The sequence below is a fragment of the Dermacentor silvarum genome, chromosome 4, assembly GCF_013339745.2.
Source record: "Dermacentor silvarum isolate Dsil-2018 chromosome 4, BIME_Dsil_1.4, whole genome shotgun sequence".
NCBI lineage: Eukaryota > Metazoa > Arthropoda > Arachnida > Ixodida > Ixodidae > Dermacentor > Dermacentor silvarum.
In genome coordinates this window covers 26,778,231-26,805,194 of record NC_051157.2, presented here as the reverse complement: position 1 = coordinate 26,805,194, position 26,964 = coordinate 26,778,231, and the positions used below count along the sequence as shown (strand labels likewise).

Below are 26,964 nucleotides of genomic sequence, written 5' to 3'. Positions count from 1 at the left end.
GCACCCCGAACGAACAAGTCGTGAGGCCTAACCCGTCGAGCTTCTCTGCCACGTCAGCACCAGCGACCGGGTTACGGGCTTCTACCAAGTTAGACTTCAAGTTGACGGACCGATTACAAGGCAGCTACGATTAAGCGATAGTCGGCGAAAACGACAGGGAGAAAGGCTCATCGAGATTCCTGCAAGGAAAATACATGAAACAAGATAAAGGAACTCATTAAGAACGTTCCATTCTAGTAGCGTCACAACAGTAGGCCAGAGTTGCCAGACTTTCGTGGAGAAAACGCCCAGAACTATCGTAGACAGAATTAAGGGCATGTTTATTGGTTCATAAGGTTGTGTTTTTGTTAACATTTTTGTTAACATGTCGGTGCCGCTGAAGATGGCAGGGTCGCGCTGACGTACCGCACCAGTACACACAACAGCCGGGGGGGCGGGAGCGGATTGCGAAGGGCCGGCGTCGTCGGTCATTGTGGGAGCTCCAGGTCGGGGAAGACGTTACCCAGCACCTCCACCAAATGTCACGGGATGTTCTTGCAAGTCCACAGGGCGTCTGACTGAAGTACAGGAAGACGGAGCAGTCTCAGCTGGACACCGATCGAGCGCGCACTCCTAGTTCGTCGACTTCCTCTTTCAGACTTCACCGTGCCGGCAACCATAATCTCCAGTACAATTTGTGCAGTGTGTTCTAGTTCAGCGTGCGCCAGTACGAGTGAGTGTTTAGTTTGAGGTTTTGGGTTTTTGAGTGCTATTAAAGTATGCTTGCTGCGTTGCCATGTGTCTCCCAACTTCATCTATATTAACACCCGCACGCCCCCGAGATCGGTGACAAAACACATCACAATGACGACGCGCGTGATGTGATTTTATTCCCTTCCCGGCGCAGAAACCGTGTTTTTTCTGGCCTTCTGCGCTGAACCTGTGTATTGTATATATTGCATTCCCAGCTATAAACCAGTGATTGTTAGTTCAGCGCCATGTCTGTCGTACTTACTTCGTCCCATCCTAGCGCCGTTTGTTCCCGTCCTAATGATGTACCAACCAGCCCAGACCAGCACACTCCTTCATAGGCATACTAACTAAATTAACAAGCTTGGTGTCACCCGCGAACGCGGAAACATGAACGCATCTTACTCGATGACCGCGGAAACTGGCTGTCAAAACGCTGAAGTGAATCGCCGGCGCTCGCATCAACGCGGTCTTAGCCGCAAAGAAGCAGGGAGGGCGGACTCTGCACCCGCCGGAGGTGGCCTTTAAACTACAGCTGCGCGGGCGGGTGCTCGCGGCGCAGACTCCCCCCCCCCCCCCCCCCCCCCCTATCCCCGAAGCCTTCCGGCCCGGCGGGAGCGGGCGGCCGCAGTAAAGCGTGTCCCCTTCACCTCCCCACCCTCCCCCCGGAGCATTGTGCGCGAATGGAAGACTGCGCTTCCTTCCCGCTTCCCGCCCTTGTGTGCGAGAGCCACGATTGCCGGCTCACTGTCGCATGCTTTCACTCGCACATACAGCGTATGGGGCCCGGCGAAGATTTTATTGCCCGTGGACTTTAACGGAACCTCACGGCGACGACGACGGCGGAATTTAGCCTAGAGTGTCCATATAATTGCTATCGCAATAAAATGTCTTTCCTGAACACCTTTCGCAGTAGTACCATAGACGCTTGCGCCAGCGGTTTGTCGAACTGCTATTGGCGTTGGTATGCCTCGATGCCAGCGTTGCTACACGGAGCGACGTGCACCAAAATTCTGCCTATACATACGGCACGCGCGCCACAAGTGTCTTCCGCGAGGAGCCCGCAGCCGAATGCATACACTGGAAAATTCTTTTAGTGAGCAGACGCACGTGGTGTTAACTTGTGCATGGATGTTTGCATGATGCGAGCCCACGTGTCTTTATCGTGATTTGTATAATAATTGAGTCTCTTCTTTTCATTCAGGATCAGCATTCAGCAGTCGTTTGTTGGGAGAACGAGCCTCAAGCTTTCATTTCATGGAAGAGCGACAAACAGTGTACCAGCAGCGGCGTCCTGTCGCCTCTCACGGAATGCGCCGTGATTCGAGCGCCTCGCAATGGAGTACGACGGCTGTGATTGCCACGAGCAAGTGCAGTAGCGAAGACATCGTGAGCGAAACGCACCCTTCGAGACGTCACTGCCAGACACTCGAAGGACCAGGTGTCGCCGAGACAGTCTTCAGTGTGCCGGATAGCAAGGACTTTGTCTTGGACTTCAGCGGCCGCCTCTCCGGCAGCCAGCAGTGCCTTAGCCGTCGCCGCAGAGATGTTTTGAGGTCTAAGCGAATGCTTCTCCGCCGCAAGCGCAAATCGACGGACCTGCCAAAAGAGGGCGCTCGAATCGAAGACGAAGCTTGCGTGCTACCTATCCCTGACCCCAACGTCCATCTTGGAGGCGACGCATGCGAGAAGACCCGACGCTTGCCTCTCGATAAGGCCTGGGTAGACAGAGTGGACGAGACGTCAAGACATAACCCGCTTTTGGCAATTGATGTCTCGTTTCGACTCAGGCGCTCGACGTCCAAACCGGGGCTTGTGTGGAAACTAAGCAGATTCTGCGCGGAACGGGGCGACAGTCTGCGAAACCTCTTGTTCACTCGACACGAGCAGGTACAGTTACAAGATAGATCGTGGGCAGAAAAGAGACCACATGACTACACTAGTTGATCTATAGCTGTTCTCGTAAATTGTGGGGCGCTAGCGACATGAGGTGAAAGAAAAAAAGGCGGCAATGTGAGACACGCTATCTTTGTGTGTTCCTTTTTGAACAAAACAGAGGTACACACCAGAAGATGATGACTTGAACTGATTTGTTGTTTGACAAATCTCTCAAGTCAATGTTCCAGCAAGAGGACTGACCATGAAAAGACCCCTTGTTGAAGCAATGATTTCAGAGACATACCTTATTCAACCATTGTTTACCACTGCTTTCGCCAACCGATCCCTTCCGTCATTAATCAAGAAGTGAATTTCCAGAGCTGTTATTTGTAAACGTGCCTTCCGATTCAGTATATCGGCACTGTAATTGCATGCGCTTAAATTAGCTTTATAGTCTATAAACAGCTATAAGCTGTGACAGCGCGGAGCAACACAGTATTCGAACACGACGCTATATAGCTGACGTCACGCAAAATAGCTAAGCAGATGTTCAAACAAGACAAGTATTGATGCAGGAAATATAAAAGAAGTATTGTGTGATGAGAACATAAACAAAGGCGCAAAAGGAGACATCTATCGCATAATACCGTAAACACGTCCCATATGTGACAAAATTCCACTGCGACACTGCTCGAAATTCAACGAATATTTGAATGTGTACTATCAGCTTTAGCAACAATAATAAAAGAACTGCAGGCATAGCAACAGTGAAAATGCCATTTGAAGTATGTTTCAGAAACTAGCATCAAGCACGCGCAGGAAATATCTGACATGTCTTGAAGACAGAATTGTAGTTTACAGTGCGGTTATAAGTTGTGTAAAGGAGTAAGCTGAACTGTCCAAGATATCACCGCGTTCGAGATGGTCAATATGGGTTTTCTCGATGCGTCGTACTGTATCTTTATTGGAGCTTTGTGACGCGCTGTAGAGAAAGTTCTAAATATTGTGAGCTTTTGATGAATTCGATATGTAGCGCTTATGACAGCCGATGGTGCTCGGAACATATTTCAATCGGGCACCTGCAGCAAGAGACAGCGCAGCAAGCAGAGGGGAGATATGGAGGGAGACCGCACAAGCGCTGTCTAACTGTGGCTTTATTGCAGCAATGCAATTATAGCATGCACGACCCCATATGTACGCGTGCTAACCTCCTTGTCAGGCGGTGGTAAAGAAGTTTAATAAATGCATCTGCAGCTGAGAATAATCTTGAAATGCAATTTGCTCTGCCCAGGATATTTAGCGCATGTGTGATTTTGTAGGATAACGCATGAATTGTGCAATAGCGTAAAAAACAAACCGAAGGTCAGCCACTTAGTTTTCCCATGAAAAGCATGTAATTGTCCGGTAAAAAGCAGTGATGTCTTGTTGCAGTGACACAGTTGCGGGTATATAGTGCTTATTTCTGTGAAGATCCTAATGTCATCAGCGAAAAGCATTAATGTAGAATATTTTGCTACTGAGGCGACGCCATTCACGCCCATACAAAACCAGAGTGGTTCGAGAACGAACCTTGCGGCACCCCTCTTTTGGCCGCATACGAACCACTGCCCTATTGGCGGTCTGCAAGATAATCGCTGTCATTGACAATGATGCAGAAGCACCGTTTAGACTGAGTTTCATTATTAATATTATTATTGCGATAGCAGCAATTATATGAACACTCCAAGCGGATTTCTGCCGTCGGCATCGCCGTCGCCGTGAGGTTCCGTATAGAGTACAACGGTGATTAAATCGTCACCGCGCGCCGTATGCTCTATGTGCGAGCGAAAGCGCGCAAGGGACGCGCGCTTTCACGGGGAGCGAACGCACGGCGGAGAGCAAACGCGACTTATTCCGTCGCGCAAAAGGCCGTGGGGGGACGGGAGAGAGGGATGGGAGGCGACGTTTAGCTGCGGCACCAAATGCGTATTTGTATAAAAACGTTGCGAGGCAAGAATTTGGTAAAGACTTCGGACGCTGCTCGACGAGTGTCCCGTTCTGATCTCGTCGAAAACCTCCGAGCCGCCCCCAGAGGCACCGGCAACAGTCACCAACGCCGCGCGCGTTCGGTGCGAACACGGGCAGAACGCCGACGGCGTTGACAACAAACAGTTCGGTGCTGCTGCATGTCCAAGTTTATACAGCTGATAAAACTACTATCCTTACTCCGTATAGCTCTCTACGAATTTGCTATCGCAACTGATGCTTAGCCTTTCGGGTAAAACTGCGACATTTTATTATTACAATTATTATTACTATTACAATGCTAAGTATGGAGAATCGAGAAGTGTATACATCCCAAAATATTTATTGATTTGTCTGATGAATTCTTTTCTGCAACTTAAAAAAACAGTTGAAGAAATTAATGACGAAATGTTTAATTATTGTTCTCATTCGTTGTTTAAATTATGCTTTTGTATCTTTGTTTGCTATATCATCGTCTGTTAACAGGTGATTACTACCAATTATTCACCTGGGAGATGGTAAAAAATGAGTTAATATGCAAATATGTAACCACATCGCTGTACCGACTGTGCCGGGTCTAGTCACACAAGTTCTCATGTACTTAGACAGGCCCGTTTCTTTGTATTGCTTTTGTATGTGTATTAATACATTATTATTATTATTATTATTATTATTATTATTATTATTATTATTATTATTATTATTATTATTATTATTATTATTATTATTATTATTATTTAGTTGTAGTAGTAGTAGTAATAGTAGTAGTAGACAAACCTTACAATTACATAAATAGAGTATATCTTGCTCACGTGAGCTTTGTGGCTCGGAAGGCATAATGACCGGCGCAATTACAAATGCTATGTAGAAGGGTCGGGAAATATCACAATGTGAGCATAGTATGCGCCAGAAAATGGATGATTAAGGGAAGTCGTCACAAGTACACCAGTACTACCAGTGCTAACCTTTGTGCGTGAAACTTGGAGGATATAAAATAAGCTCGAGAAGTAGTTAAGGGCTGCACAGTGAAGGGTAGAATGAAATATTACAAGCAACATGTTAAAATACAGGAAGAATACGATGCGGATGAAAGAGCAAACGGGCATTTTGAAGCGGACATAAAATTGACTGATGATGAGCACACGCACAGCAGCTGCCAGTTCTTCTTTATTAAAAAAAAAAAAAAACAGGAACGCCGGGATTGTAGTTCCTGAGGCATGCATGACTAAGGTGTCGATTTCACAGAGAGGAAACTACCGATACATGTGCTCACCTGCTATTGCTGCATGCAGTGCCAGCGGAAATGGACGCTTTTGTAATACGCATTACAACGAAACTGCTATTTCTTACGAGTATAATCAGTCGCAGCAAAGAAACATAGACTGACGAACGCGGACTGCATTGTACCTGAAAGTCCTTTTATGGTCGATGGTATGCAGCATAGCGAACTCGCCCGACCATGACATTTGTGGATCGAATATTAGAACCTTGTGTGGTTTAAGATATAGTGCTTTAATATATAATGCTTTAAGATATAATGTTTAATATATAAGCTTCAGGCTTGGTTTTTTGGGGAATGCAAGTACTTAATTAGGAGCGAAGTGGGAAATATCAAAATTTTTATTATGGCTGTTTTCTGCCACGGTACATTGATGGTGTCGTTTTGCTTTACGCGTTGCAAAGTTGTTTGCTAAAAGGAGTACGAACAAAATGGTCTAGCTGACGGCTACCTGCTGTATCATATCTGTGACCTCATCCTTATGCTCACGCAGTGGTTTTTTACCAGAGCAATGTGTAGTTCCGAACCAATCTCCGCGTTGCTTCCTCGGGAACTTGCACCACAGGTTGCCGTCGCGGAAACTGCTCGCCCTGACCAAAGTGAATTGGGGAAGCCTAAGAAACACGGTGATGGCAGTTCCCCGAGCGAGGACAACGAGAAAAGCCGCAAGGGTGACAGCGACAAAAGCCAAGAAAAGCAACGCGAGTCTTCTAGTCAGGCTCAAGACGCTGATCCAATAGGCGAGGATGAAAATGATCAACCGGGAGGCCAAGAGGGGGTTGCAGATGCTTCTCGCACTGCGGGTGCCGCCGGACAAGGTGCTGAGGCCCGAGTTACCAAGAGCCATGAGCACGGAAGTCGAGCACGTGAGTTTTGCGCTTATGAGGAGCAAGTTATGCATGCATAAATGGGTGTAGTAGTAAGTGTTTACTGTTCGCATTTACGATATACTGGCAAGGCGTTTATTATACCATTGTGCTATTTTCGCTGTTAGCTGGGCCTCTCGGCACGTTACGTAGAGACGAGAACCAGCTAGTGGAACTTTCAGAGCATATAAAACACAAATCACTGAACAAGGAAAACATGACTCATTAAGCGATATGAAGCTGAGTGAGGGGCAAGGATTCATGGTTTGAAAAGAAAGGCATTTAGAGCGAGAAGGACAACACAAACGCCGACTGTCAACTGAGATGTCACACTGGAGCAGAAAAAGGTGGAAAACACATTAACCTCTAGCGATAATATTCAACTCCGCTTATTATAGAAAGTAGACGTTCATATAATAATGCTTCTGGCAAACGCGTTGGCTGCGTAAGTAACACGTCACATTATGGCTTAAATGTTGTTCTTAGCTCAAAATAATCTACTAGAAAAATTCGTCAGAGTACTTCATATGGGTTGCTAGCAGAAAAATGATCAACAGGAAAGCTAGATGGGAGGTAGTGTTTCCGTTGTCTTCCATATTGACCATTGCACAATACTCCATGAAAAACGTCATGAATAAGTGTATATGAGTACGCGCGATATTAAGAAAGCTTACGCATGGCTTGGAGATGTGTTGATATAGATGTTTAACGAAAAGCAGTGTTTTTTATTTGAATTACACTTCCACGTGTATTGGCTCTGGACTTGTCATTAGCATTCGATGTTTTTACCGCTCACTTATGAAATTTAAGCACTTTAACAGGGGCTCTTTCGACATTTAGCTTGTATTACGAGCTCCCGCATTTAATGTTTGTTTTTCTCTGTTATGAGGATCTCGGCAGATTTTGTCAACGATGACAATTCCTTGATAGCTTTCTTATATTACGTTTATTTGGGAATGTGAGAAACTTGATCTCATTGAATGTTTGCTTAAACAGTTGTGGCTCATCCCCCGTGGTAGCTCGGTGCCTATGGCGCAAGGTCGCGGGATCGATCCCATTCGCGGCGTCGGCACTCCGACGGGGGTAGAATGTAAAAGTGCTCGTGTTCCGGGCACTGTGTGCACGTTAAAGAAGCTCAGATGGTCAAAATTAATCTTGAGTCATAATAAAGTCGTGGTTGCGGCACGTAAGACTAATTTCATTCTTAAGCTTGTGTTTAGGCTACTTTCGCCAGTAGCTATTGGCGCCTCACCAAAGTCTAGTGATAAGCTGGAGCGCCCACTTCTCCAAGTGCTGCCGTTTGTAAGACTCATTTAAGAGGACGCCGGAGCTGCTATTTATATACGTAGGAACGGAGAATTGTTTTGTTTGGCATCCACTGAACTAATCTTGATAGTTTATTTCGCAAAAAAAAAAAAGTCTTGCGAGAAGCTTTCTCTGGGCATCATATTTTTCCGTACAAATTGCCAAAATTTTGAAAGTTCGAAAGAAAAAGAAAAATGCATGGTAATTCGACGAACTTCATCTTCTGGGACATCTAAAAATCCAAAAAGAACGAAATTGTGCTCTCAAATAATGCTGTGTTCTTGAAATTACCAATTTTCAGAAATTTTTGAACATTTGCAACTCTAAATGAAAATGTTACAGTCAACAGCCGGTAGATTTTAGCTATTGCACTTAATTGCAACAAATTTGATTCAACTCAGTTCAACAGTTATCTACTAAAGGCGTTTTTGAGTAAACATACAGTATACTTAAATAGAGAAATCGGAATACGCCCTGAGCTAAAGTTTGCTGTTAACCTCAACATGTCGACTAGAGCAGTGTTCCTACGTGTTCTGAGCGGCCGTGTGGACTTCTGTTACAGGGGAGCTTGAAGCAATAATCATGGAGGAAAAAGAGTAAGTTCGCCTTTTTTTCCCCCTTTTGGTCGTGGTTGATTTAGTTACGGCTTGTTCAGTATCAAATAGTGCAGCCACGTATTTCGCGCGAATAAGTAAATATTTCGTGGGGAATATTATCCCAGAGTTCACCACGAGCTCGTGATTCTCTCAGAATATATGTTGCTAGAAATCACCATAGGTATACATGTTTATATTTACCTTCCAGAAAAGCAAAAGACCTCAGAGCGGCTGTGCTATTGGCACTGACGTATGGTGCCAGTTTCGGAGCGGCTGCCGCGTACGGGGCATCAAACGCTAACGACTACTTCAAAAAGTACATAGAAATGTGAGTATATATTCATGACGCGACTCCGTATTGACTACTTCACAATGCGGTTCTCTTTACTCAAAAGTTTACGCATAAATTTTTTTCAGGTTCTGCCTCTTCACTAGCTCTCGTAAAGAACCTCGTTAGTGAAGGCATACGAGAAACTGACGAAATAAGTAGTTGTAACTCTAAAGGAGACGATATTTTTGTCAATATATTAGTTTACTTTGCATGGAAGTAGAGAGACAGTCCCAAGTTTATAGAGCGGCCAGACAGTTCTGTCGTTGTTCATATTATGCATTATTACGTCCTGACATCTCTGCATAGCTAACGATTGAGCACGAAAAATTGAGTAGGTCGCACGGTGTTGGCTTATTTCAATTACTGTGCAGGCGCCTTCATAACTGCTGAGTTTCTTCTGCTGCGGGCCTATACTTTGAGACAAAAATTAATATATATACGGTAATTTATTAATGACGGCACGCGGAGTTCAGATTGCGCACGTACGCATATTGACGGCAGCGGAAACGCATTTTGTTTTTCGCTGCTGGTATGGCGGGTGACAATATCCGGTGATGCTGGAACAGCCGAGCTCTGGATCATATACAGGGTGAATTTGAGCCTTACCATGGCAGGCCCACACACATGATCGCAATGCATCTAACTGAAACCAAGAGTCGGTAAGTTTGAAAAAAAAAAACTGATGACAAACTATACCAGAATGCCGCAGTATCACGTTTATCTGCAACAAATGACTCGACGAACCAAATCGACACGCTTACTGCCATGCATGACCAGGAATTTGCGCACACCCACCGGCGCTCTTGAGACGGTCCTATTATGTATCCCCCTTTTTTTTTTTCCTTCAAGGAACGTCAAACTGCCAAGCGCCACCTTGAACGTCTACATGTGGCTTCTCGTACACGTCCCGTTCTGCTTCGCACTCATGATCATCGCCGCCAGAATAATTTATTACGTCCACACTCGGAACTAGTAAGTACCGTCACTTTAGATCTTGGCATAAATAGTTGCCTCGCACGCGTTTGTGCCAATTTGTATCCATCGTTGTTTTCGTAAACAGCGACGTCATGGAGACTGCCACAGCCCCGAAGAGCAACGTCGTCATTCGGGACCGACTGCACATCATGGGACAAGTCAGGTACGCAAAAAGAGCAACCTAGACGGCAGGCCGACATGTTTTCAGGGGCGTATCGACAAATAAAAAGCATATAAGTCGCACTAAATATTTGAAGTCAAGTTCGACTACATTAACGTAACGTTATGCAGAGTTACCGGTAACACTGCTCTCAGAAATATTACAGTAAGTGTACTATTAGTAACGCAACAAAGGAGCAAAGTAAGGCATTACGTTATCGCACCCATAATTTAGTAATGTAAGGAATTACGTTGAGGCGGACACCTCGCTACAAAACTGTTCATTTCATGTCTGCTAAGTATATATAGCGTGCAAAATATTTCAGTCTTTATGCTTTTGTGGAGATGTTCTTGTTGTGGAATAATTACAAAGCCACACCTGTTACGCCACACCAGTAATTATTCTGGGCTTAGAACACTGCTTCTGACATGTTTGAGGTGCCTGGATGATCTCGTCAGAAACTTTGGAGCCATTAAATTGCAAATAACGTATCCTTAAGCAGTGAAATTTCCTTTTAATAACAACGCGAGCAGCCATTCGTCAGTTGCTGTGCCCTGAAAAGACTGTAATTAAGGGACAAGTTTACCTCGCGCTTACATAAGTATCAAAATGTGACGTCATGAAGATGCGGAAATGTTCCTTCACTCAGCTCCCGGCGGCAACCGTGGGTGAAGCGTTCTTACGTCTCGTCTGTTGTCTGTTTTGTCATGTTTGACGTAGAGTACTGACACGCGGCTGGCTCCACTGGAACCTGTGTCTGTAAAATAGTGGACAAATACTTTCAGGCAGCCTTTACGGAGTTTTCTGCCGAATGTTTTTCCTTTGAAAGACGGCTGACAAACAGCACAGTCCCTTCATGCGTCTGGGCTGTTTTTCCATGCACCGCGACGTAGTGCTCTCTTGGTGGGGCAACACAGCTTGATCGTGATTATCTTCGAGGGCGCTGTCAAACCAGAGGCGATACGTGTGAAATTGACCGATACAGGCCTACCTCTCGAAAAAAAAAAGATCCTAAACATAAGCTTCGTATTTCTAAACATCAGACGTTAAACATCAAACTATATCACACTGTAGACCTATAGATAAATAAATATAAAATATTAAATCAATCACTAAATAAATTGCACCTAAGGACGATGGGTTTCAATTTATTTGAGAGGTGATTAATCGCTGCTCTTTTGGTATGCGGTGCAAGGTAGCTTTTGTAAGTTGGACTCGAAGCACTGTCTTTGGCTTTTGGAAGAAATTCGCCCGCCAGTATAAATATAGCAGCGGTGATTTACGCGCTCAACGCGCGCGTAGCCATGGGAGACGGAAAACCTGAAGCGACACTGATGGCAGGGCTGCTGCATTTTCATGACGTCACGCTCTTCGATTTTTTTTTAAGACTGGGTGATTATTTGCAGTGCTTCCCTATGTCATCTCGTGATCTCCTACTAGCCCGTGCCGAAGGAGAACGCTGAACAGCCGGATAAAACCGGTTCTGGTAACTCACTAAAGGCACTGACTCACCAGCCACAAGGTGTCTATGCCATGTCGCGCCTAGAATAAGATATATGTATCTGTGTTTTCCCGTTTATTTTGCGCCACTGTCTATTAAAAGTAGCTATCTTGACCCGTTCGTGCTTTTGTGCGCCTCAACGAGTGTTACAATCGTTTCAAGTCACGAGCTGTACACAACGAAGAAGGACGTAGGCTGCGTGAGGCCACGCCAATCCAAGCCAGAGACATGGCACGCCGATGTTCAAGAACTGCCGAGATAAGGCCCGGTCCGAAGTTTGCTGCCGAGTTGCGATAAAGGGTATACCAAAAGCCTGTCATCATTCACTTTCTGTTAAATTAGTTGTCCGTTTAGATGAAACGGGAAGACTTTGCGCCGCCATGCGTGGCGATCACGTAGTCATATATATATAGTCAAAAACCGCTTTTGCAGCAAAAACTGCCAACGCAGGCTCAGTGAACTTGTACGCAGAATAGTTCCGGAGCGGCGTTGTTCATGCTTTTCTTTTAACGACCAGCTACGGCGAGTACATCTCCGCCTTCCTTGTTGGCACGGCCATGGTCCTGCTGATTTTTCGGGAGCCAACATTCATGAAATATGGATGGGGAGATTGGCTCGGAATTGAAAGGTGAGCTTTGCTGCAATGCTTTTCGAATATTTTTTTTATCAGTTTCTTATAAGTGCGGCTGAACAGCCTTCATAGCATCGTGTTTGCTGGCGTCTTCGGGCTCGTTATGGCCCATATTCTTATTTCGCCAACGTTGTCGTCAGTTAAATTTATTTTGTCTTGTATTACTTATAATCAATCTGTTCCGTAGTCCATTTCGTGACCGAAGCGCTAGTTATAGAGGCAAACACTTCTAGAAACACCCGAACCGCCATTTTCTGACTACCTAACAATTTAGGGGTTCTTTCTTTTAGCGCAGAAAAAAAGCTGGGTGTGGGTCGCGGAAGGATTCTTAGATGACGTAAATTTCAGTGGCGTAAAAGCAAGTAGGCAAGGATATTGTCAAAAACGCCTGGCTCCCGTGTCCCTCAGTGTGCTCTACAATGAAGCTCAATCGTTTGACGACCACTTAAAAATTTGGTTAACAAGTTTAGTCGACAAACGAGGCGACAGAGACTCTTCGTGAATTACCTTAATTTGTAAACGTCTCTTTTCTTTTCTTTTTTTTTTGAGCAGAATTGGCTTTTGCTGTAGCTGCGACACAATCGCCTTTTAATGCGTTGCATTATAGGGACAGTAGGTCCGAAAATTCTGTCCGTCCGTCCGTGGCCGAAAAATGTGGCCCGATCCCGAAAATAGTACAATACTGGGCAGACCGTGGCCCGGTACTGAACCCTTTCCCAATACAGGGGGAGAATGCGCAGTTTAAGCCCATTGTGCGCGCGATTGACAGGGGCCGGCAGGTGCAGCGTGATAACGACTCATTACTACATTTATCTCATTGAGTCTCATACGGTATGCTCTCTACTCCTGCCTCCACGGTTATGACAACTCGGTGGAAAAGAGAACGCTCATGATTGTAGTGAGTGATTTCAACGTGGATGAATCGAAGCCCACAAACAGATAGTTGCTGCAGTACCTGGATCAAGTGTTCGGATTAACACCCTCTACATACGTGTTTACCAGAAGACAACAAGGATTCATTGATCACGCATACGTACGTGGTATTCAGAACGTGACAATTCTAAAGTACGAGTCATACTTCAGCACCCATATAGATCCGTACTCGGTATACTGGAACCAAACACGTAGAAGGGGAAACCTCAGAGAGAAGAACAAGACATGCACAAAAGAGAAAGAGAAGACTGTTGCACGTGTGTAGGAGACGGACGGATGGACCCAGTGACGAAGTGGTAGCGACTCGCGAGTACACCAGAGACATGTTTTCGGGTGTTAGATTAGCTGTATTCTGCTGCTGCTGGCTGCTGCAAAATTAGGCAACGGCAACACAAGGCTGGTTCCGCGTAGACACGTTTATGACTTTTCCGTTCTTTTAGATGCATACTTGAGGACAACCTGGGAAACGCACCGTCGAGAACATTTTGCACTCGTGCTCAAAAAAAAAAACAAAAAAAAACAAAAACAAACAAAAAAAAAACAATTAAACGGTGCAGGTTGGAATCTCAGCGTTCTTTTTAGAATCATTATTTACCTTTAATGGGAAAAATTACCTGCACATTATGATTACACCTGCACGACAATGCATCTGTTACTGATAATGACATCTGAAAGGCGCCGCAAAAGCAGCTGCTATTCACTTGAATGATTACTACGTACCGATGCATTCAGGTATCACTGAGAGCATAAAGCTTTCCGCATAGCGTCGATAGGGAAAATTTGCCAACCAGTAAGCTTATTTGGCTACACCTCGAATCTCGTGCTCACAGTGAATGCAAGCGCTCACAGAATTTGTCCGATCTCTGGTAGTCGCCATAGAAGACTGCCTGATAATACTTCTAAGCGGAGTTCTCGTTTACAACAACGTGCCTTACAACGTGCGTTCCCCTTTGAAGGGAGGTGACAGACGCATCGGTTGGTATCATCGTGGGTATGCTGGCCTTTCTTTTTCCCGCGGACATCCTCCCCGAGGCACACCAGACGCAGATAATCGAGTGGGCCGATATGCTTAAGCGCCTGCCTTGGGGCGTCATCTTCATCCTGGGCAGCTCCTCCACGGTCACCACGGCAATAGAGGTGAGTGGCCGCGTATACAGAAATGTTTTGTGACCGCTGTTCAGTCAGTAGCCCTGTGTTAATGCGGTAAAAGCCATTCCATTTCAGGCTTCGTGTAGCCAGGTATTACTGCGCACGAAACGTTTTGCTACCTATCCTTCGTTTATGATAAGCTTTTCTTGCTTTCATTCGCATCTATTTCTGCGCGAGACATGTACTACATCGGAGAGCGATGGGCTTCTTAACGTTATCATATGTACACTACGCATCGTACCCTCGTACTGCCGCAGTGGTCACCGACTGTTCCGTTACGCACGGTAATCCTGCAAAGAGAGATGAGGAGAGTTGTTTAACCGATTTATCCGATCCCGCAACCATTCACGGTGCTTGCCATGTGAATCGTTTTTGTACTTTTCGTTAGGCCGAATAAGATGATTATGTCTTTTGAGTAGCTCGTCACCTGCTTGAGTATGGCTTTCATTGCTCGGTACTCCCCCGTCATCGCATTTTTGTCCTTCACGTGCCCATAGAGACCGATGTGCTCAACTAAACACCAGCACTCGGTTGAACGGAAGCACGATATGATTCGGCATCTGCTCACGGCCTGCCACTCGCAGAATAACGGCGTGTACAAGATGCTGGAGGAGAAGCTGTTCAACCTCGCCCTGCCGCCTTTCTACCACCAGTACATCTCGGTACTGATTATGGGCTGCTTCGGCGAATTGACCACATTCAAGAGCCGGCTGCGCCACTTCACCAGGATCGGATACAGGATAGTACGTCGGGGTGGATATTAAACAGCGCTCTCTGAAGCTGCATCGAACGCTATCGTCATTGAACTTGTAGATGTTGCGTTTAGCTGGAGAAATGTCACAACTGCAGCACCGAACGAGTCGCTTGCTTTGCGAGTAGTTCAACAACTGGTTTGGCCAGTATAACGCAATGCGGACACGACAGAAAGTCATGTGTCCTTGTGCTACGTTGAGCCGGCAGAACCAGTCGATACGCATTAACAAGCTCAACAAGATGTTAAAATTCAGCGATGTTGACTTCTTGCTTGAAAAAAACATCTAGGGAAATTTCCGAGAAGTTAAATGATTGCGCTCAATGACCAAGCTGAATGCGAATGTAATATCAGCTTAAAAATTATTCCCAACTCTGATTTATATTGGCAATATCTTGTTAGTCTTGATATTTTGAATTTATCTTGATAACCCATCTTGGAAACATCACACATTGATCCCATTATTGCCAAAGCGTCTAGCGCTCTTGTACTTATGAAGAGAAATGCAAAACACTTTCTGGCTAAAGTTACGACGCTTTGCTGTATGTTACCTAAGTACGGTCAATACTTGGATGCGGGATCCTAGAGGGGCTCCATGCCGTATCGAGGGGCTCCGGATTAATCTAGAGCACCTGGGTTTTTTTTTTTATAACGTGCAACCAATGCACGGTCCACGAGCTTTTGTGCATTTTGTGCATTTTGTGCATTTTGAGCATTCCGCCGCCATCGGAATGGAGCGCCGCCTCGGCCGGGGTCGAACCCGCCACCTTGAGCTCAGCAGCGCAACGCCAGAGTCACCGGGCTGCTGCGGCGGGCAGAGATATAACCGGTTTCTAGATATTTTCACTTCAGAAACGCGTATTGGTCACAAAAAATATATACATCGACCTAACTACGCGTCTTCGAGAATGAACGATGGCTTTATAAGATGAAACTGACCTAGGATGGATTACCAAATGATGCTGTGAAGATAATTTGAAATGATGTATTGGTAAGTTGCTTCTAGATGTTTAGTTGGTGCTCCATGATAGCATAAATGCCGACATGTACTATGTTTTACACCTGTGTTATGTTTGGAAATGTGTCATTGTAACCGCCCCCCCCCCCCCCCCCCCTGTAGTGCCTGCCTAGCGAAGACGCTGTGGGTGCTTTGATAAAGTAACGAATTAATGAATTATTAATTAATTAATCCGATTGGCCTTGCGGAAATGTTCCTCACACGTAAATCCTAGCTATTGTTTACGCTGAACCAACCGAGAATCCCGAGCTTAGCGCAGTTTCAGTAAATCATGTTAACAAGGTAACAACAGTTCAAAGTGTGTGGACGCGAGAAACAAACCGACAAGAACGCAATTTTAAGCGCGTTGTTTGGCTACCCTCTGCGCGTTCTTATGTAAAATGCATTTTCTGATTACCAGCAGCTACACGGGAGTGAAACACGCGCTGGCGCTACCATAGTTGACGCAGTACTCCACTGCGCCGCGTCTGTCCTCGAGCACCGCGGTGCGCACCTGCGCTTTTTCTCGCACCGCTTTCACCCTCTCCTCATCTCGCCGCTCTTTTCCGCCTCTCTTCCTCCGCTATTCGTTTAGGCGATTAAGAAAATCTGCGGAAGGATCTAATACAGTCGAACCCGGATATATCGAATCCTAAGGGGATCACAAGTAAGTTCGATATATAGGTAATTCTATATATAAAATAAAAAAGGTTATACAAAAATTTTCAAGGGGATTTTACTGCTATTCATTACACAGAATAATTCGTTATATTTGGGTTCGATATATCCGGGTTTGACTATATATATATATATATATATATATATATATATATATATAGGACGCGTTCAGGGTTAGATGCGCTTGGTGTTTTTACGAATGCCCGAAACAGGCAACGGCCAAGCGGAGCGAGTGCGAGCACCAACCACAAGAAGCGTCTTCTTCTTAGTCTTCTTCTGGCGCGCGTATTTGTCACTACAATATATATATATATATATCACAGGCAGCTGGCGATCTGCATCGTTTGAGGTTCCGCAATGTGTTACCGTGCTTATGGCGCGACACGCCGCGAAGAGCGCGTGATTCTGTGTGACGCGAGCAGCGAGTGAGTGAAAGCAACGGCAAGGTGACGGCATGAGAAGAATGAATTGACGGCGATGGTGACAACGATGGCACGAATATTGATTTATCGTAATCCGGGGATGAAACGTTACGTTACTACATCTTCCGTTACGACCTGGGCCGCTCCCGAAGGTGATGCATTGTCACCTAGAGTGTCAAAGCGCTGGCTGCCACACGGAAGGATCAGAGAAACAGACGCGCTCGCGCACAATGGGAACAAATCATTGCTATATGCGACGTGACGCGCGCGTCGGCCGTCAGGAAGCGCTAGACTACTTGTGTGAAGGAGTGAAATAAGATTGTCACTCTTGTGGCATGCATGCGTTTGTGGCTGAACGGGTTAGATCACTGGGCTGTTGCGTCGGAGACCCTGTTTCAAATCTCAGCAGCGATAATACTATTTAAAGCAACGCTTTCTTTGCTTACCCCTCCGTGATTTGGTGTGTCGTCGTCTATCTCGTCGAGTAAAAGCTGTCGCTAGTTTAGCCCCGCCATACCGTCGCTGTCGGAAATACATTTTGGTGAGGTTTCTCGTCACTCTGCACCGGACACGTCGGCGTATACGGCTGACAACTTTGCTGGCACTGTGCTAAGCTCGCCATCTTCTCAGAGTGCTAAAGGACCTCTATCGGCCGTCTATTTCGACGTGGCCGGTGCCGAGACCCGTAGAATCTCGTGCGAATTTTATAGTACCGCAGAAATTAATCGCTCGAGAATATCGCCCTTGAACGAAACTTGCCATGCCCGGAAAGGTACGCCACTGTGGCTGAAGACCGTTACGGGCAGGTTAGGACTCGTCCGTCGCCAAAATGCACTGTTTTTTTTTTTTGTTCTGTTGTTATTATGATGAGCGATTTCTCTTGCAGGCTCATCAAAGCTTCGCTAACATCAATTCGCACAGTGCGTGGGGTCTGCCTAATCTTTTTTTTTAATTGAAAATATCCCAAATAAGGCGAGACAGTAATTTACCTATCGCAAGGTGCCTCGTAAAGAAGTACAAAATGCGAAGCATTATAAACTGTCAGAACATTCGTAAAACACGTCATAGACATCCTAACCTCACAACACCGCTGCACGTCCAAGGAAACGAAAGCAAAAAAAAAAAAAAAAAACACTGTCGTTTACTCGGGGATGAATAAACAAAACGATCAGCCAATAACCCGCACAAAAACCTGCTGGAGGCGCTGCATAGCTAACGAGGCACGACACCGTTCACTTGATGCAACGCAGTCCCGCAAGCTGCGCCGAGACCCGCTCTTCTTCCTACTTCCGGTGAGCATGGTGTGCCAGCTGAGCCTGATCCTTCCGTCGGCGAGCCCAAACAACGCCATGGCCTTTGAATTGGGCAGCATGACGTCGCTTCAAATGGTTCGTGTGCTTCAGCGAGGTTGCCAGAAATTTTCATTGCTTGAGTGGGATGCTGGACATGGTCAAATTCCTCCATATTGTCAAATACTGCAATGGCGGCATTTTGAGCGAATCAGTGAAGCCTCAGCAGCCCTCTGAACCAATCAGAGCGGAGAGGATGGCGGATTTGACAATATGGCGGATTGTTTCAATGCCCAAAAAAGCACTTCCTGTTTCGTGCAGGCGGAGCAGGAGGTCGTGGTATCAGTGGAGGATTTCGGTAGAACTGAGATAGTGCAGTGAAAGTAGAGAGGATGGTGCGGCGTCTGCGATTGGCCCGCTTCTTCTTGCTTAGCTTGCGGGGGCTAGTCGAAAATTACGGCGTCGTGCAACTCACGGTTAAAAATGCCGCTAAAACGGATCCTCAGTGAAAAAGAGCTGGCAGAGCGATGTCGTAAACATGCCGGAATAACTCGACAACGTTATACTGTCATGCAGAAATGTTTATTATACGCAAATAAATTCATGCTCCACGGCAGCTCCGAGTAGCCAGTGTTCGTGTGATCGGTAGGCCAAGAACGGTCAATGCATCGTTATTGCGCACACATCACTTTGACCTGATGAGTTTTTGCAGTTTTGTGATGTCGCGTGACAGACAGGAGAAGCGGGCACAGCCCAAAATCTTTTATTTATTTATTTTATTTATTTATTAGTATACCCTCAAGACCCAGAGGGCGTTACAGAGGGGGTGGGTACAATGTAAATAAAAAACAAAACAATAAAAGGAATTCATAGGAAAACAACAACAACATAAGTTTGCAGCTACACCAGTAAGTGTTCGGTAACTGCAGACTTGAACAATGCTTGGTCCTCAGTGGCAGCGATGGAGGGAGGAAGGTGATTCCACTCTCTACTTGTCTTCGGAAGAAAAGAATGTAAAAAAAGATTAGTGCGGCACAAAGGAACGGCAACTTTATTTGGGTGGTCAACACGTGATGAAAAGTAGGCAGGTTCTGAGATGAATTCCTGTCGAAGTACTTGATTATGAAAAAAAAATTTATGAAAAAGCAGGAGACGGGAAATCCGTCTTCTCATTACCAGGTTTGGAAGTTGAAGAGTGGATTTCATCAAGGTGACACTGGCAGTACGAGCATAATTATTGAGTATAAATCGAGCTGAACGGTTCTGGACCGATTCTAAGGTGTCAATTAGCGTTGATTGAGCGGGATCCCATACGGCTGAAGCGTACTCGAGCTTTGGACGGATTAATGTTTGATATAGCTGTAGTTTAAGGTGTGCTGGTGCTTGGCGAAAGTTTCGGCGAAGGTAACCAAGAGTACGACAAGCATTGTTAGTAATGTAGTTAATGTGAGAGTGCCATGATAAATCATTGGAAATGTAAACACCAAGGTACTTGTAAGTACTAACCTGCTCCAATTTAGTTCCATTCAAGGTGTAGGTAAAAGGTTCAGAAGTGTTAGAAAGACGCGAAATTGCCATACTTTTACATTTATTTACGTTAAGAGTCATTAGCCATGTACTACACCAGTCAGAGACGCGATTAAGGTCGGCTTGAAGAAGGTAGTTATCGTTTTCGTTAGTTATTCTACGGTACAGGACACAGTCATCTGCAAACAGTTTTATGGATGACTTGATGTTATGCGGAAGGTCATTGATATATATTAAAAAGAGCAAAGGACCTAAAACTGATCCTTGTGGAACGCCAGATTTAACTGCGCAGGGATGTGAGGAACAATCATTAGCTGTTACGTACTGAGTGCGGTTAGTCAGAAAGCATTCTATCCATTTGAGGATATTGGGGTCGATGTTTAGCGTGCTGAGCTTAAGTAGTAATAGTTGGTGCGACACTTTATCAAAGGCTTTTGCGAAGTCTAAAAACGTACAATCAACCGGAATTCTATTATCTAGCGCTAAGATGACATCATGCGTAAAAGACAGAAGCTGAGTTTCGCACGAGTGGTGCTTACGAAAGCCGTGTTGGAACCTGCTGAAGAATGAGTTGGTTTCAAGAAATGTTATAAGGTTAGAATAGATTACATGTTCAAGCATCTTACAGGGGATACTTGTTAACGAAATTGGTCGGTAGTTTAAGGCAGAGTGTTGGTTACCGGATTTAAAGACGGGAATCACCTTCCCCACCTTCCAATCAGGTGGCAAAGTGGAGCACTGAAGAGACTGCATGAAAATGTGTGACAAAATTATGGAAGAGTACACTTCAGTGTTCAATTTCGCGTTTATCTCATCGGTGCCGCAGGCAGACGACAGCTTAAGTTTCCGGATTAGGTTAATGACTCCTTCAAATTCAATCACGAGAAAATCCATTGGAAAAAACCCGCGGTCGCATAGCTGCGGCACCGAAATTGCTCTTGAGTCAGAAAAACATTCTGAAAAAACATTGTTAAGAACGGAACAGCATTCTTCTTTGCGCAGTGCACGCCCATCGTAATCAGTAAGTGTTATTACGGTGTCTTTCATTGGTTTAACGCTTTTCCAAAACTTGGATGGGTCAGTAGACAACAGCGAGGGAAGCGTAATGTTGAGATAGTCACTCCTGGCGTTTTTGATAGAAGTGCGATATGCGGAAAGAGCTTCGCGATAAGCGTGCCAACGAAAAACACTGCTGCCGAGCTTTGCAGAACGGAAGAGGCGCTTTTTCTTATTAAGAAGCCTTTTTAGGTTTGTTGTAAACCATGGCGCTCGCTGCTTTTTGGATATAACTTGTAGTGGTACCGATAGTAGCGGGCTAATGGCAAAGAATGTGTAGAATCGGAAATAATAATTTTTCTTTTGTTTGGTCTAATCATGCATAACCAGTGTGCACACGTAATATCAGATGGCGATGTATCGTGGTTCTCGTGACGTCGCGTGACAGACAAGTGTAGGGGGGGGGGGGGGGGGGAGGGGGTGTCCCGAAATATTTTAAACCAATCTCGTGGAAGACTGAATGCAGAAATGGAATAGAGGCAGTTTAGAATACATTTACGTTATATCGTCCCATTAGAAAGAAATTTACAGAAGAATAAAAATGGGTTGGCGCGCATACGGCAGGTATTACCAAATCATTACTAGCATCTTACCGCTAACCTTGAAAATAATTTTCTACAATCATTGCATCCTACCAGTACTAACATATGAGGCAGAAGAGGTTAACAATGAAGTTTGAGAAGAAGTTGAGGACCGCGGACCGAGAGATGTACCGACAAATGTTAGTCGTAATGTTAAGAGACAGGAAGACAACGGTGTGAATCAGTGAGGAACAGGGGGTAGCTGATATGTAATGCGTATTGTAATGCGTAATCAGTTTATGTAACGCCTAGGGCAGATAAGCGGTGGTATATTTATTTACACAATGGGTGCCAAAGCAAGGTAAACACAGTCGAGTAGGCCAGAGAATTAGGTGCTGTGATGAAGTTGGGATATTTGCAGGCATAACTTGGAATCAGCTAGCCTAAGATAGGGGTTACTGGAAACCACTGAGAGGCATTCGTACTGCAGTGGACATAAATTAGCCTGCTGGTGATGTTGATGAGAAAAAGAAAAGCTAATGTGTTCCTTCGCAGCTGCTGGCTATAGTAAAACCGCAATCTCAAAATACTTTTAAATGTCCTATGGTGAGTCCCCCTAGATGATTTAGATGACGTTGACGAGTGTATTCCCCTTTGAAACTGATCGGTGACATGTCCCACCATGCTCCAGCGTATACTATTAGACTTCTTATGCAACGTAATGGGATACTTCAGCGCTAACTACACCTCGAGGAGTCAACTACTTAACAAAAGTGACGCTATTTCCGGGAAGCAGTGGTCTCATGCAGGTTACTTCGCACCAAAATCAAACTTTTGTTCCATACCCGTTGTACTAAGCTGTGTTCTCTATCTGTAGTTAGGCTGACGCGAACCTGTTATGTGATCAGGCTGGTACTAATGGTAAACAAAGTTCACAGTTCATACGCATCAAAAACCACTGCCGTATGCCAGAATACATGCGCTGAGACAGACGCGCCCAGCCGCGAATTGACGTTGAATACATGCTTGACCAATGGTTAGTGGCTCGATTCAATTCCCGGAACATGACTAATTTTTATCAACTGCAAAACTTTCTGACAAACCCGTACGGGTTTCCTTTGTAGCTTGGTGCTTAACGCTAGGGTGGATGACAATTTTCTCTTATCGTGAAGCCTCCACGATGACCTCCGAGACCGGAAGCACGCCGCCAATCTCGGAGGACTGGCCTCCACCTTGCGGGTTTCTACCGAAATATTTTGCCATATTCGGTTTCGCAAAGTTCAGTTCGAGCATACGCTCGTATCTGAAAGTACCGCGTCCTTCATGCTCCGAGAGCACATGAGCGTGCACTAAGTACTTGTGTGCATACGTTTCTGCCAGATCGTGCCCGGCTTCATCACCAAGGCGCTGACGATCGTGCTCTACATGACGCTGATAGACTTCACCGTCTCGCCGAATCAACTGTCCGATGTGCAAGGCTTCGTGAACGGCACAAGTGGCTTGGCATCTGGTGATCCAGATGCAGTCGGTGTGGCCATTGACGTTGCGCAGGTCGCATTCGAGTGACTTCGTCTATTTGTAAACACTGCATGGAGTTGTGCGATGGCTGATGATATCGTCAGGTTTAAGGTTTAATATAGTCGCGTCATGAATGCGTTACAAGTTATAAAAAAGTCATCAATGCTTCTTTCCGGCGCCATCGAAAATTGATCTTACTGTGTCTTTGCTTGAAAGGAGGGGGGGGGGGGGGGGGAGGATTCCGGGAGTATGCTGAACTGGGCTGGCTGGTGCATGTTGAAAAGGGATCGAACAGCGCGAAAAGGCCCGATGAAGTGTAAACGGCAGACACAATGCCCGTGAGATTAGCGAAGCTATTTACGTACGCCAACACGGTGATCCATGCGTTAGCGTGCCTTCTATATCACTACATCGCAGTGAATTGCGCTACTTATATAGAATGTGTGATAGCCTGCGGACAGCAGTGGGCTGTTATGATTTGTTGTTTTTATGTTTCAAGCCCGGATTGTTTCTCCTACATATAGCAGGTGACACTGGGAAGTTTTAGAAATGCACACGCAAGTGACTTTGCCTAGGGAAATCCCACGCACTGCTTGCGTCCTTTTGTACGCCCGACACTTTTCGTCCCCTAACTTTGAGCGCGCGAAATTCCCTAATATCGAGGCGCCGGAAATTTGTGGCCGCTGATACCCTCATGGGAAAAATAAAAAAAATAGCTCCTAGATATATAGTTGTGTTTGAAGACATGATTTAGTAGGCAATTTGTAAACCTTTGAATACCGACCTTTCTTTTGCTGCTTTTTGCCGATTTAATCAGCGTTACAATAAAAAAATAGGCATCAGTCAGTACATCTACTCCTGCTATAGCTAACTGCGCAAGCATTGTTTTTTAATGTATTGATCAATGATAGCTACTCTTACCCAAGGTTTCATGCAGATCATGCATACATTTAATAAATGCGTTCTTAGTGTTGCAGCCCCAAAAGGTTGGTTGGTTGGTTCTTCCTTGGTGAAATGACGCATCCGACACTAGAGGAATGGCCGGGAATTGGGTGATACGGGTTCAAGAAGCCTTAAGAAAAATAAAGGACAGGGAAATGTATCCGTTCTTGTTTTGTTTGCATATGTTTTGTTGCCTCTCCTTCGGAAGGGCTCTGCTTGCAATGTCAAGTTTTCTTTTCTTCATTTTTTTGTCTAAAGTCCACTAGGAACAGCTTCATTGAGAGATGACCTCAGATATAGGGCGTTTAAGGGAGTGGTAGGATGAGTTGACTAAATTTTTTTTTATTTTATTACTCAAAAAATGTCGCAGTTTCGCCCGAAAGGCGAAGCATCAATTGCGATAGCAAATTAGAGCTATTCAGAGGAGGGATAGTAGTTTTATCGGCTGCATAAACTTGGGCACATTCGCTTGCTAACTGAATTAACAAGCCTGGAGTCAGCGCGCACAAGCAAACATGAGTAGATCACACTGAATGACCGCAGCCAACGACTGTCAAAACGCTGGCAGCAAGCGCAGGTTCGCGCGGTCTATCGCTTCAACTGGAAACTGAGCGGCGAATGCACAGCGCATACAAAGGTCAGAGCTGTGTGGAGATAAGAGACGGTGCGGACAACCGGCATCCCCGGGCAAAGCGCAAAGAAGTTGTTGGCAAAGGAGAAGCTGCCCCCCTTCCCCCCCTCTTCCCGCTTTGTTGCTTTCGCGTGGGAGATTGAGTGGCAAGATACGCCTTTGGTGCCGGAGCACAGCGCCGCCCCGCCTCCCTCCCTCCCATACCCCCACGTTTGCTTTCCGCCGAGCGTTCGCTCTCCGTGATAGCGCGCGGAGGCGGGGGGGGGGGGGGGGGGGGGGCTTCGCCCTCCGATAGCGCGCGTCCCCCGCGCGCTTTCGCTCGCGCATGCGGCGCGCGGCGACGATTTTATCACCCTTGAAATCTATTCGGAGCCTCACGACAACCATTGTCAAAACGCTGGCAGCAAGCGCAGCCGCCGCAGCGAGCGAAGGTTCGTGCGGTCTATCACTTCAACGGAAACTGAGCGGCGAATGCACAGCGCATACAAAGGTCAGAGTCGTGTGGAGATGAGAGACGGTGCGGGCGACCGCCAGCGCCGGGCAAAGTGCAGAGAAGTAGTTTGCGGAGGAGAAGCTGCCCCGCCCCTCACTCCCGCGCTGCCTTCCCGCTTTCTTGCTTTCGCGTGGGAGATGGCCAGTTCCCCTTGCGCCCGGTTGCAAGATAAGCATTTGGTGAAGCAGCACAGCGTCGCCCCGCCTCCCTCCCTCCCTCCCATACCCCCCCGGCCTTTCGCGCGACAGTCGCGTTTGCTTTCCGCCGTGCGTTCGCTCTCCGTGATAGCGCGCGTCCCCCGCGCGCTTTCACGCGGGGGACGCGCGCATACGGCGCGCGGCGACGGTTTTATCGCCCTTGGAATCTATACGGAACCTTACGGCGATGGCGACGACGACGGCAGAAATCCGGTTGAAGTGTCCATATAATTGCTATCGCAATAAAGCAATGCAAACCGTGCGAAGCAAAACCGTGTGGAGGCGAGTGCGCAGGAGCGCTCGAAGCCATTTAAAAATGGCGCCGAAAACAGCGCCCTCTGGGATTTGAAGATAAACAAAATTGTGTTTTTCTCAATATCACTTTTTGAACTTTTTCGAACCTTGATGTACATTTTCTGGAAAATTCTATCTGACCGATTACGCTGAAGTTCTCTCAGATTATGCTGAGCTCACTTGCAAATAGTGTGAACTTAAAACTTTGATAAGCAGATAATTAAAAAAATCTTAACTGGGAAGTCTCTCTTACCGTACGTGACAAGTGAGTGCAATATTTTTTTTTCTTGCGAGATGAATGTAGGAACTCATTTTTTAAGGTTCGCGTTAAAGCCACTATCATGTGGAATTAGTGTGCAGAATTTCACGGTCATACTATCTTTTCTTTATTTCTGAGACAAGGTACATTGAATTTTACACCCCAGCCCAAAATTTGGTTCTCAAATGTAAAAAAAATCTAATAAAAAATTTAAAAAAAATTACCAGCCCTTCCCCTGCCGAGAAAATGGGGGTAAGCGAAGCTTGTCGTGTGTGTACTGACCTACTATCTTCCCTTTCCTACTATTTTTCCTTCCCTTTCGTACTACTAGTCCTCCCCTTTCCTTCTACTTTTCCTTCTGCGCGGAGTAAGTATACGCGCCCTTTGGGCGCGTCGAGTACAGGGCATGCACTTCATCAGCGGAGCATATTCTTCGGAGCTTAAGCAGCGGAGCATACGACGAGGAGCATATTCTTTCGTTCCCCGTTCTTCCATATCTGTAACTTGCTTTGGGACGTTAAAAGCAATTAATAAGTTCCCACAAGGCTTCTACCGCATATAATTGGGCGCGGCTAATGCTGTTGACGCTCTTGCGAATTTTGTTTATGTGGTTTATATGTTTGGTTCTACAAGGTTTGACACATCCGTCGAACAGGGATTGAAATTGCAGCTCGTGAAGTGACATATCACTAGGACCAGTTTATCTCGAAGCCTTGGTCCATGCGCTGGTTGATGTCAGGTATGACGAGCATCTGAAAAAGAAAAAGAAAAAATCAATGTAGTGCTAAATTTGGCGTTGCGACGTGCGCTGCTCACGCTGAAACGATATTGAACTGTGGCTCACGTTGACCTTAAGGAGACACTTAAGAGAAAATGAAGTACGGCTGTATTAGTAAAAAATTTTTATAGAATACCCCCCCAAAAAAATAATAAGCCACTCCTACTGGGAGAGGAGGCCTGATAAGCGACAAAATACGCCGAAAACAAGACGGGGTAGCGCGACACCGCATTGAAGTTCCCGCACCTGCTTACGGTGATGTAATGAATTTTAA

General features: G+C 45.8%; 2 protein-coding genes across 2 annotated transcripts in view; one reads left to right on the top strand and one right to left on the bottom strand.

Moving 5' to 3' along the window:
* The first annotated feature begins 1,812 nt into the window (after window positions 1-1,812).
* Window positions 1,813-23,144, top strand: LOC119448399 (solute carrier family 13 member 2). The gene is made up of 11 exons (XM_049665161.1): window positions 1,813-2,619; window positions 6,456-6,756; window positions 8,624-8,657; window positions 8,866-8,985; window positions 9,838-9,960; window positions 10,049-10,126; window positions 12,142-12,252; window positions 14,145-14,325; window positions 14,922-15,080; window positions 18,436-18,573; window positions 22,959-23,144. Exons 1-11 carry the CDS (start codon window positions 1,987-1,989, stop codon window positions 23,142-23,144), a joined length of 2,064 nt encoding a protein of 687 aa, XP_049521118.1. The 5' UTR covers window positions 1,813-1,986.
* A 3,362-nt stretch (window positions 23,145-26,506) lies between these two features.
* Window positions 26,507-26,964, bottom strand: part of LOC119449654 (lysosomal alpha-glucosidase) — a 39,163-nt gene continuing 38,705 nt past the window's right edge. Inside the window, exon 20 of the mRNA XM_037712875.2 lies at window positions 26,507-26,664. Within this exon, the coding sequence (XP_037568803.1) occupies window positions 26,602-26,664 (63 nt within the window). The 3' untranslated portion in view covers window positions 26,507-26,601. The remainder of the gene's footprint in view (window positions 26,665-26,964) is intronic.

Excerpts from the sequence above, each read along its gene's own strand:
- LOC119448399 (XM_049665161.1), top strand. The coding sequence starts at position 1,987 with ATGGAAGAGCGACAAACAGTGTACCAGCAGCGGCGTCCTGTCGCCTCT. Across the intron at positions 6,757-8,623 it reads TGAGCACGGAAGTCGAGCAC|GGGAGCTTGAAGCAATAATC; the intron begins GTGAGTTTTGCG and ends CTTCTGTTACAG. Across the intron at positions 10,127-12,141 it reads CACATCATGGGACAAGTCAG|CTACGGCGAGTACATCTCCG; the intron begins GTACGCAAAAAG and ends TTTAACGACCAG.